Raw genomic sequence first — 12,148 nt, 5'->3', positions numbered from 1 at the left:
GCCGATGGCTTGCTCTGAGGGACCGATTCTGTGGGTGCTCATGTCAGCTCCGTGCTTGGCTTAGAAGGGAAGTGGAATCAGAGATGTGGGTTGGATAGCAAGCCAGGATGAAATTCACCAAAATGGTGGAGGGATCAGTTTGTTTGTTTTTGAAGCAAGGAGGATAGAAGTGTTATTATAATTACCCGTATTGGTTATTGGACAGGAAATGGGAAAATGTGAACTTATAATAGTTTTATAACAATTCTGAACTGTAAAGTCAGGTCTCCCACCTGCTTGTTGATGGAGGAGCTCCTGTATGTAAACGTGAGATCCTGAGTGAGATCCTATATGTAAACGTGCTTAGAATGCGCCTGCGCTTGGGCATCTTTCTCTAGGCTTATATGTGAATCTAGCATAGCAGAGAGGTGCTCAGAGCTCAATGTATCTTAAAGTAGCCTTGTTTTTGGTGCAGTTTGGTCCCATTCAGGACTTGAATCACACACAGACCCCTGCTGTTACCTGCTTGACTTGGAACCAGGCCACTGACACCATTGCTGACCCGACCCGTAAAGGAGTCGTGCTGTAGACGTCGTGTTGTGGGATGGGGCCCGCACGCAATACACTCTTGCAATGGAGTCTTGAGTGCATCGTATTTGGGAGGATGTCCGTGGCACATTGTAACTTCTGTATATTTCTGTCTTGATATTGACTCTAATTTCTTGAAACCACATGTTTAAAATGAAGACATTCCGATCAGGGCCATTCCGATGGTGTTCAGCAATTTCTAAGAGTGACTGGGAGAGACGAAGCCTCATCGTCGAACCAGTTTGGGGGAATAACATGTTCAAAGCTTACCGCGGTCTTGCGGGCTTTGGCCGCCACTCTCCTCGGGCCAGGGACTTGAGCGGAGCACGTGGGAGGGTTTGAGTGAGTGAAATTTAGGTTATCGGCTTCCCATGCGTGCCAGCCAGTGTGCATTTATACCGACTACCGCGTAGAGAGCTGCCCCGACTCAGACAATTATAGGTGTGGCCCGTTTTCTACAAGAGCCGTCTTGTCAATCAGTGTGATCTCGGGGTGTGGGACAGGGGGGAGTTCTCCTTATAACGAAGCCCATCTGGAAAGCCTGCCTTCATCTATCTGTGTCAAACCGTGGTTTTTAATCAGCGTCACTTCAAGGAGAGAGGCCTGCAGACAATGTGCTCTTGTTGTTTTCCTCAGAAAACGCAAAGGACCCTTCGCAACCTTGACTCCTACTGTATCGGGCGCCCGGGCAGTATTCAGTAGGCATCTCCTCTGATTGTTACGCTGCCCGTTTAGATTTTTGCATTTGGTCAGTAGTTAATATTTAACTCCTTAGCTTAGGGCCACTGGTCATAGAAAGAGTCCATTTGGGGTAGATGGAAGCTGAAATGGATGGACAGCTGGGGGAGGGGGGGGGGAGAGCAGTTCACAGGGAACGAGAACAAAGCGGAGCTGCCGTCCTGCTGTGGACGAGCCGAGCCGCATTCCGCTGTCATCACCTCATTAAACACGCTGCCTGGGAGAAGATGCTTGTCTTACCTGTTCTGTAACTTTCAATATCTGTTTCCCTGGTACTTAAAGTTGCACTTTGAGATAATAATGCTTTTAACCATGAGTGTACTGATGTTGTGACTGATTATTGCTTAGGCAAAGCCGGTGATTTAATTTTCCAACCCAAAGTTGGGACAAAAACCAGTCAATTAGATAATATATAATTACGCATTAAAACCTGATTCTGGAGTTGATTCGGCAAACTCACACGGAATTGACCTGCTTCTGAGATGTGCTTTTCTCATTTTTGTCTTGCAGGATAACAAAGCCCTTGACTTTTGCCGATTGTGTTGGGGATGAGCTTCCTTTAGGATGGGAAACGGTATATGATAAACAAATTGGAATTTATTACATGGACCACATAAACAGTAAGTAGAGCGCCACATTTGAGGCATTATGTGTGAAGGAGTTTCCATGGTGACCTCAAGGATGCTAAACCCTTTTTGTAGAGCAAAACGATCTTTACTGTCCAGTGCAGCATTCAACTGGATTGGATCCATGGAATCTGAAGTTTTCTTAAAAAAGTGAAGCAGTTACGTAGCTACCATGCCTGTATGCTGCTCGGGACTGCGTGCGTACGTCCAATGGAGGGTTTTAATATCTACTCTAAGGCACACATTTCCCAGGCCGTTTGGAACTAGACTATTTCTCACAATGAGAAGGTTGGTTATTGTAAAGTGGAGCTTACAGCTTACATGTTATTAGTACAATTAACTGCCCACCTGGTTACCTTAACTTCATTTTGGCTTGTATGTTTAATTTGAATACACCAACCCTTTTTGGTCTCTGCATAAAGACTATGGCTAAAATGGTGGGCCTTGACCACATCAGCCTTCTTTATAGGACTGTTCAGAGCAGTGGTTCTCACCGGGGCTGATGTTGCCGCCCAGGGTCACTTGGTCATTACCTGGTAATACTGGATTGTCACGCATAACACAAGTGGGCAGAGGCCGGCGCACTGCTAAGCCTCCTACGGTGCACAGAACGGCCCCACAAGAGAATGAGCTGACCCCAAATGTCAGGAGTGCCAAGGGCAACACACCCTGCTTCACGGGCCCCATTTCATTCTAGACCTTTCCCGCCCCTTCTGCCTCTTCATCAGCCTTCCTCGATGGGGAATCATCTGGGGACCCAGTTCCCTCTTAGGTCCACACTTTCTCATTCTAGTGTTTCTGTCATTGTCATTTTTATTGCCGAGGGACATGGCTTCCCCTTCCTGTGTTTCTGTCCTCTGGTTTGTTAACCGCGGGGCAGTCTGGGAGCGCCCGAGGGTGCACCATGCCACCACAGGAGACTCTGGAGCTCTTTCCTCACTCTGGCTCCGCATGTCCCTTAGTGCGATTGGCCCACAGTGGCGCTTTTAGGATTGATTCCTTGCCCACTCACTTCCTGAATGACAAACCCGATTGGCAGCCATGTAGTTCAAAGAGTGGTCCCCCGACCCAGATATTTCATCTGAATGTCAACTGTAACTGAAATAAGAAATAAAACACAGAAGCAGTTTGGATACACATCATTCGCGGAGGGTAGCATTGTTGTCAGGCCACTCCGGGTTAGATGGTTAAACAAGAAAGCAACAAGCTCATTTAGCACCTCAAACGCTTCCGAGTACTCATATGCGTGCTCTTTACTCAGAGTGTGCATAGAAACGGCCTAACCTGAGAATTCCTCACTCACCCGAAGCCCTTCAATTACAATGGAAGAAAATGAGTTCTAGAAGTTGCATTCATCTGAAATGCACCTTTTCAATACACAACAGTTTTTTTTAAATCGTTATTTTCTCTTTCCCTTTTATGTTTGTTCTGATTCTCTTTATTGAAATTTAATTTTATGTTCATCGAATCAGATAATAAAAAATTTGAGCTACAATAAAAAATCTGACCGGTCAGGCTTCCCGTGTCAGTCCTGGGGCAGTGGAGTTTCTGAGACGTGGCGCTCGGCCTTGCTCTCTGGTGTGGCTCTTACCCAAAGATTGGGCACCCGGGAGAGGCCCGGCCCGGCCTCCCAGGCAGGTATCTGGGTGGCAAGAGGGCTTCTAGGTGGATCCATCACCTTGGCTGACCTGGTACCTCGAGTCTGTGTGTGTTTGGGGTGTCTGAGCTTGCTTTTCCAGGTGCTGCTGGGAGCTCCCACAGGTGAGGGCCGCTCCCACAGGGGAGGCAGTTCCCACAGGGGAGAGCCACTCCCACAGGGGAGGGCAGTTCCCACAGGTGAGGGCAGTTCCCACAGGGGAGAGCCCCTCCCACAGGGGAGGGCAGTTCCCACAGCGGGAGGCCACTCCCAGAGGCGAGGGCTGCTCGGCCAGGCCTCTGGCCTCTGGGCCTGCGCACACCAGGCCTCACCCGCAGGCCCTGGCCTCCTGGGGCCAGGCGGTATGACTGAACAGCATAGGCATCTGCCTTACACAATCTTTCTGGAAAGCCTGCCTGCCTGCCGCTGAGGCTGGGACCTGTTCTGGCTCGTCTCTTGTAAACTCAGCCTGGTCATTCCTCCGCGAGGCTCGTCTGCTTGTCTGCTGCTGAGTCACAGCAGGTGTTAGAGAGCGAGTCTCTGTGCCGGCCACTCTTCAGGCCCTGGGGACGGGGAAAGTGAGACCCAGTCTCCACCCTCAGGGACTCCACAGGACACTCTAGACATTAGGACTTTCTTAATGCCTCCTTGAGCACAACTGGGAGGAGCCAGCGCCTGGGGCACCCACCTCTTCCCTCTGGGGCCTTCAGAGAACCCACCTTTCCCCCCCAGGAACAAGAAAGGTTATTGTTGTAATAATTTGTACATAAGGGGCCAAAGACCCCATTCAGAAAACTTGCTTCTGAGAACCCAACTCTTTTTTTTCAAATGTATTTATTTTTATTGATTTCAGAGAGGAAGGGAGAAGGAGAGGTAGAAACATCAGTGATGAGAGAGAAACATTGATCAGCTGCAGGGAGAGAAAGCAGAGTGGGAAATGGGGAGTTGATGGGCGGGAGGAGACAGCAAGTCCATGGGGAATGCAGGGCTGCACGGTCTGGTGCGGGAGGGGGAGGGGAGCAGGCCAGGTCAGAGGGCAGCAGGGCCGAGGCACCCTAGTCAAGAGGTTGGTGAGCGGAGGGCTGGAAATCTGTGAGCTTGACCACCATGAGCTCTTTTGGTTCATCTCTGCCAACATTTCTTTACTGTGTGAAAAATTGTCGGGTATTGTCTTCCCCTGTCCAGTGAACAATTTCATATCTGTATAGTTTTCTCATTTTAACTGTGCATATAAAAATAGAAGGTGTTCGCCCACCCGGCGTGACTTACTGATGAACTAGGAAGTCAGGGTTCGATTCCCGGTCAGAGCACATGCCCGGGTTGCAGGCTTGATCCCCAGTAGGGGGCGTGCAGGAGGCAGCCGATCCATGATTCTCTCTCATTGATGTTTCTACCTCTCCCTCTCCCTTCCTCTCTGAAATCAATTAAAAATATATATTAAAAAAAAATAGAAGATGTTCCACACTTTAGGAAGGTTTGTTATGTAGACTTCATAGCGTGCGTTCTGGTCATTCATTTTCTTTCTTTTTTTAAATATATTTTTATTGATTTCAGAGAGAGGAAGGGAGAGGGAGAGAGAGATTGAAACATCAATGATGAGAGAGAATTATTAATCAGCTGCCTCCTGCATGCCCCCTACTGGGGAATCAAGCCCGCATCCCGGGCATGTGCCCTTGGCTGGAATCGAACCCAGGACCCTTCAGTCTGCAGGCCGACGCTCTATCCATTGAGCCAAACGCGATAGGGCCTGGTCATTCATTTTCATACTCACTAGTGCCATAGCCGCCTGACTCTTGGTCAACCTAAAGATCTGACTTTGAAGTCCCTTACATTCTTTGTGTGTGTGTGTCTGTTTTATTTCACTCACGTCTTATGCTTTTAATTTCAGAGCTCACCCAGATCGAGGACCCCAGAGAGCAGTGGAGGCGAGAGCAGGAACGGATGTTGAAAGAATACTTAGTGGTAGCCCAGGAGGCTCTCAATGCCAAGAAAGAAATCTACCAGATTAAGCAGCAGCGGTTCGAGCTGGCACAGGAGGAGTTCCAGCATCTGCACAAAATGTGTGAGGATGACAGCCGCTCGTACGCCAGCTGTGAGTTCACTGACGCGTCCACTTAACACATGTGACTTTAAAAGCCATTTCTCTGCGGGGTTATCTGCAGACACCAAACTTTACTCGGGCAAGACAGCTTCATGAATTTCCTATTCGTGTCTGTTAGGTCATCGGTGTGCTGCCCTGGGATCAGGTGGTCATCCGCTAGCCTCTCCTGTAGCAAACACTTACCAGGTGCCTCCCTTGTGCCCAGGCACTGCATACAGTGGCGCCTAACAGAGGAAAGGTCCCTGCCCTCGCGGCGCTTACATTCAGGCGGGGAAGAGGGGAATAAGCCAATTTCAGGGAGTGACACGAAACAGTGCCGTGTTTGTTGGCGTGGGAAAGGCCTTCACGGAGACCTGGGCAGTTAGCGCTGTGTCGCTGAGCCTCGGGAAAGCCACACCTGGTTCTGTTGATCCCGGATGGAAAGATCAGGAACCTTCCCACACGTCGAGTACCTGTCTCTGTGTAGGGTCCTTTCTTGGGCTGCCCCCGAAGGTGGAGGAACACCGTATAACCCAGGGAATCGGGGAACTCTCTCTGCCCCTCAAGCTAGATGGACACACACTGATGTCCTCGGAGGGAAACCCTCTCCGTTTGGGAGGCTGCGGAGGAGGCCCCGTATCACGGGTGCTCAGTAGATCCTCGGGGACTGGAGGAACCAGGTCCGGTCGCAGAAGGCAAGGCATTGTGGTGCCGACCCAGTCAGACCCTTCCCGGCAGAGCTGCCACATCTCGCAGCCACCACAGGCGCGCACGGCCGTGACTGTCCTGGGTGCCAGTGAGCTTGGGGAGAATGTTCGAGTCGGTCCCAGCAGCTTTTACTTCCTGAAAACCTGAGTCTAGTTGACACGTGGGAAGACCTACCTGTGACATGCCGGCCACAGTGCCAGGCATTCGGCTCTGGTGGCCCAGCTCTGAACATGAGGACATGGTCAAAGCTTTTATCCAGAACGGACTTAGGGCTAAGGGGCCCTAGGTCTTTCCTATGGCAGCTGCTGTGGAGGGTGAGTAAGCCGCATGAGGAAGAGCGAGGCGGGGCTTCTCCCCCACCTGGAACAGGAATCTAACGTGGTCTCTTACTTACCACGTGCCTTGCGAGAATGCAGGGCCTCAGGTCTAATGGCATGTTGTTTCTAGGTTGTTTTCTCTCATTCTTCAGATACTGGTATGTCCTAGGTGGTTTTTGTATTTTGTTTAACTGCCCATCAGAATGCAGTGAGTCACCTTCATGCCTGCTTCAGAGGCTGGGTTTTACTTTAAAAATCTCCACAGTTTTTCTTTTCTTGTAATGTCTTTCTCTGATTCTGGTATCAGGATAACACTGTCCTCACAGAATGAATTGGGAAGTGTTCCCTCCGCCTCGCTCTTCAGAAAGAGTCTGTGTGGGGTTGGCATTAGTGCTTCCTTAGCCATGTGATAGAATTCACCAGAAAAGCCACTGGGGCCTGGAATTCTTTGTGAGAATGTTGTAAGTACAGAATCGGTACCTTTAGTAGATACAGGTCTGTTGAGATTTTCTATTTCTTCTGGATTCAGTTCCAGTATTTGTGTACTTCAAGGAATTTGTCTATTTATCTAATCTGACCGTGAGTAAACTTTTCTCTGAAGGGGTCAGAGAGTAAATATTTTCAGCTTTGTGGGCCACATGGTCTCAGCGGCAACTACTCAGCCCTGTTGTTTCACTGCAAAAGCAGCCAGAGACAATGTGTGTGGCTTGTTCTGATAAAAGTATAAAAAACAGGTAAGGAGCTGGAATCAGCCCCCAGGGAATTAGTCAAGTTTGTCAAGTTTTCGCAGAGCTCCCTTATAATTCTTCTAATTCCTGGAGGCCCTGTGGTCGGGTCCTCTCTTTCATTCCTGACATTTATCATTCGTGCCTTCTTTTTTCTCTTAGTGTAGCTACTCTTTTATCGGCTGTATTTATCTTTGCGATGAACTGGCTTTTGGTTTACATTCCCCCCCGCCCATTTCTTGTCTATTTTCTATTTTATTGCTTTCTTTTCTTTATTATTTTCTTCCTTCTACTTAGTTTGGCTTTAATGTATTCTTCCTTTTCTAGCTTCCTAAAGTGAAAACTTAGATCATTGATTTCAGACCTTCCTTATTTTCTCACATCGCCTCTAAAGGGAGAAATTCTCCTCTAAGTATCACTTTACCTGCATCCCTCAAAGTGTGGGGGTTTCCTCTTCAGTCAGTTCAGGATATTTTCTCATTTCCTTTGTGATTGAATTTTTGACCCCGGGGTTCCGTGAAAGTAAGTTGCTGGGGCTTTTTAAAGACGTCACGTTGTCGATTTCTAATTTAATTCCGTTGCGGTCAGAGACGACACTATGTAAGATTTCAGTTTGTTGAAATCTAGTAAGATGACTTCGATGGCCCAGCATATGGTCCCCTTGAACTGATCTCATAGGATTGGCAGCCCATGGCCTTGGCGCCTCGAAGTCACATCTAGTAGAAGAACTGGCTTTTCACTGTTTCTGAGAACATTGCGTTAGCGATTCTCAACCTTTCAGGAAGTTACTTGGTAGAAGCTCGGTTGAACCATAGAAAATTGTCATTTCTGTAGCTTCAGAAGGGCTGAATATTGGTCACTTCATATGATTCCACCCCATAGAGTTTCCTCCCAGTAGCACCTTATCTGTTCCATGGTCCCTTTTGGTTTGGTCTTCAAAGAGGCTCTCCAATCAGTGTTTCCCAGAATGCTACGGGAGAGAAGGAGGTAGCAGAACAACTTGGAGGGAAGTTTCTTGCCAGTGATTGAAAGGAAAACTTGCCTAGGGAAGAAGGTGTGTCTCACCTATTGGCTCCTATGCCAGTGCAGCCAGTGAGCTTGGGGACTCAGGACTGGAGCCCTCACCAGTGCAAGTATAGGAGGACCTGTTGCAGCCCACGGATCGCACAGCCAGCTGAGGGAGCGAGGGAGGAACGCACCCAGCCTCGCGGCCACTGAGAGAATGTAGGGCCTGGTTCAGAACCTGTGGTCCTGTGGAGCTGGGACATCCCTCAGCGGCCAGTTTTCGATTTCCAGGCTTGGCACTCCCTTCACACTGGGGCCAATAGGGAATCACTCTGGGCTCCATCCCTCCCCGAGCTCCATGGGATCTGATGGATGCCCAGGAGGAAAGGAGCTCTGATGATGCTGTCTTCCAAGTGGCGTCTGAAGAAACCTTCAGAAGAGGAAACAGATGACTGTGGTGTCGACTTGAAATTCTAACGTGCTCCTCAGACTCCATTTCCCGACCACCACAAGCCCCTGCCTAGACGCCACCTCTGCATCTGTGCGTGTGGCTGCCCTGGAGACCAGATCGGGCCTGTCTTCATGACGGGCTGGGGAGGCCAGCGGGTCTTGCTGGGTCCTGTGTCAAAGACCGCGGATGGAGTCTAGAAGGAATCCAAGCGGTTCATCAGGCTGCTGCGGTCCCTGGGGCTTTGATCCAAGCTCTTCCTATTTGCCGTTTAATCTGAACTGCCAGCTACAATGAGAAAAACTCTTAGATGTGACTCAAATGAATTCCTTTTGGCCACGGGATCAAGTTCAAGACAGTGGTCCTATTGGCTTGAATCTTCATGATCTAACAGGTGTCACCTACAGGTCTGGGCCCACGTCGGGAGCTCCTGGTGGTAGGATCTGTAGCATCCCTGGGCTGCAATCGGCCGCACAGGCCTCACAGCCCAGCTCGCCCTCAGTGCTAGTCAGTTAAAGCAGGGAGGCGCACCCTTGCTCTGGTCCTAGGAACAGAATAACACTTGGGCTCATTTCCCATGATTCCCTCATTGTTGGTAACTTGAAGCTAAGAGGAGCAATATTTAGCGAACTAGAGTTTTCTGGGTATGGTTATGATAGCAACATTGTGAAGCACGTGGTGTTATCTCCATTGGGCACACGAGGAACTGAATGTTGGAGAGGCCGAATTCCTTTTTCAAGGTTACATGCCCAGTCAGTGGTAGAACTTGGATTTGAACCCACATCTGGTTGTGCATGTAGCCTTCAGTGCTCTGTACCCTTTCCTAGTCATGGCAGAGGCAGCTCACAAGAGCCGGCGGGGTTTTTGGAACCCCTTGCCCTCCCATTGTCCAAGTGACCTGCAAATACAGACCGGCTGTAAGCTGACAAGTCATCGGACTGTTTTGCAACACTAAATGGGGCAAGTGGAAGGCAGAGCGCTTTCTGCTTTTTGACTTTCTCATGGCCCACGGTAGGATTGCTAAACTATTCATTTAGTTTTCAAAGATATTTATGTGGCACCTGGTGTTGGTATACACTAAATGGTGGGGACCTGATTTATCCCTAATGGCTGATTACAGGGGGAAATGAGGCCATGGTGGTGAACGGAAGAATGAACTAGAACAGCCATTTCTAGTATTGGAGCAGAAGGGGATAGAGGAGGGCGGGATTTCCCTGAGTTATGGGAATCACCAGACCAAAACCCCATTCGTTGGAGAGAAAAGATCTGGTGTTAATATTGTACCATCTGGTACCTAAGAAGATCTAGGTCATTTTTGTCCCTGACCAAAGCAGACATAGGCGCTTTGCTGGGACACAGATTTGAGCATGCGTGTCCCCATAAGGTTAAAAGAACCCGACTTGATTTGTGTGAACCGGTGAGCTAGCCGTTCAGTACCCAGTCCCAGTACGTTTTCTGCAACTCCATTTTGTAGAGTTTTCTCCTACTGTCTTCATGCTGATATGTCCTTCTATTTGCCTTCTCTTTTTAATGCTGAATACATTCATTATTTCAGAAACTTTTTTTCTGGAGTTAATGTTTCATTCATCCTTCCCGAGAAGCTCTAGCTTCCGGATGTGTTGAGATGAAGTATATGACCATTTGCAGCACCTTTGGGGCGGGGGATGCTTGCATGGGGTAAATTATAGTCTGAACCACAGGCCAACGAATTGCGGATGGCCCACAGGCTAAGTACTGTCCACTCAGGGTATTTGTGAATAAAGTTTTATTGGAACACAGCCACATCCATTCACTTACCTATTGTCTATAGCAGCTACAGGGGGAGAGTTGAGTTGAGACAGAGACTGTATTCCCCAAAGCCAAAAATACTATCTGGCCCTTCGCAGAGAAAGTGTCGCAGTCCCTGGTCTACACCAGTGGTTCTCCACGCTTCCCGGCTGCGCACAGTCTCCTGAGAGGCTGGTAAAAACTGCTGCTGGCTGGGTACAGATTTGGGTTGAGTGGGGCCAGACATTTTTTACAAAGCTCCCCAAGCGATTCTGAGAGTTGAGACCCACTAGTCTAGATGGACTCTTTCAGCAGCAGGAACATGGCTTTCTATGTTCCCCTGGCTCCCAGGAGCTCCCAGAAGTCTACACCAGGTCTCTTTGGGTGGCTGGGAAAGAGCCGGCCTTATCTCTGTTGGGAAAGTGCTGATCCACCCTGAATTCCTGAGTTAGGTGGTGGTGAAGCTTGACCTTATCAGCCATCAGTCCTGCCAACATTCTTTCTGAAGCTCCAAGGCCCTCCCACAAAGACTATCTTCCTTTAGTTCTCTGCTGAAGGCTTTCTCATCATCTACTATCTAGATTAGGATAAGGGCCAAAGTCCATCCATTTAGCCTTTTGTTTTCCCTCCTGCGAGCATGTCGGAGCAGGCAGGAGAAAAATGGATCGCGCAGCATTTTTCACAGGTATTAGTTGGCAAGAGGCAGTCTCGAAGGTTGTAGCAGAGCACGCATGTTTACTGAGAGATAATCCCCTCCTCTGCTCTAGACGGGATTCCTGCTTGCGATTTGGTGGCTTCTTGCTTGCTTCTGTGGGTCTCCAGTGGGCTGGAGTTTTTTTGATCCTGTGCTTACAGTGCCTTTTAAAAAATGTTGTGCCCTGCTTTGTTGGCCTGGTTATCGCTGCTCTGGTAATTAGTACCTGTCAGCGCGGAGTCTGTCGGGGCCTGCCTCCTTTCCACCAGTCTCCCCCGGCTCCCCGAGCAACCCCTCCAGTCTGAGCCTGGAGGCGCACCTGGTCTTGAGGAGCTGTCTGTCCAGGGGATGTCTTTGAAGAAGGACTACTGGTCTTTTAAAACATTTCATCCCCCTGGGGTGTGACCTTCGCTTCTCACAGCACAGAGGAGGCCTGCGGGGAAGAGAGAGAGAGAGAGAGAGAGAGAGAGAGAGAGACAGACACACAGTTCCCCCTGTCAGTACCCTGGGGATGGAAATCCACCATCAGCATTGCAGTCTGCAGCATTTTGAGTGTTAAATACACAGGTCTGGTTCGCATAGTGGGCAATGGGCTTTGGGGAGCCGAGGGGCCATTCCTTCTTACATTGGAAAAGCTAATCTGATTAAAGGATGTTGGACAGCTGACCCATAGCAGCCCAAGTTCCAGACACAAGTGCCTCTGTGACTTAATGGCATAATGCAGATCAAGTCCCTGCAAACTCAGTCTTTAATCTCTAAAGTGGGGGGCATAATCATCATCACTCACAAAGATTTTTATGAGAATAGATGAAATAAGTGTGAAAGGCACCCTATAAT

The 12,148-nt window shown here is 49.1% G+C and overlaps 1 protein-coding gene across 3 annotated transcripts in view; it reads left to right on the top strand.

Annotated features, from left to right (window-relative positions):
• Nucleotides 1–1,820: 1,820 nt before the first annotated feature.
• WWC3 (WWC family member 3) overlaps nucleotides 1,821–12,148 on the top strand; it is a 74,302-nt gene continuing 63,974 nt past the window's right edge. For 2 of the 3 annotated variants that reach the window (XR_002826579.1, XM_006104110.2), the window contains exons 1-2: nucleotides 1,821–1,925; nucleotides 5,456–5,659. Coding sequence is in view for 1 of the 3 variants with exons in the window: in XM_006104110.2 (XP_006104172.1) it covers nucleotides 1,910–1,925; nucleotides 5,456–5,659 (220 nt within the window). In the remaining 2 variants the exon portion in view is untranslated. Of the gene's footprint in view, nucleotides 1,926–5,455; nucleotides 5,660–12,148 lie in introns of those variants that run through there. The other variant, XM_023745434.1, reaches the window with a different exon arrangement.

Source organism: Myotis lucifugus, unplaced genomic scaffold (assembly GCF_000147115.1).
Source record: "Myotis lucifugus unplaced genomic scaffold, Myoluc2.0 scaffold_542, whole genome shotgun sequence".
Taxonomy (NCBI): domain Eukaryota; kingdom Metazoa; phylum Chordata; class Mammalia; order Chiroptera; family Vespertilionidae; genus Myotis; species Myotis lucifugus.
Note: the sequence above shows the minus strand (reverse complement) of the source record. Positions and strands in the feature narration are given on the sequence as shown.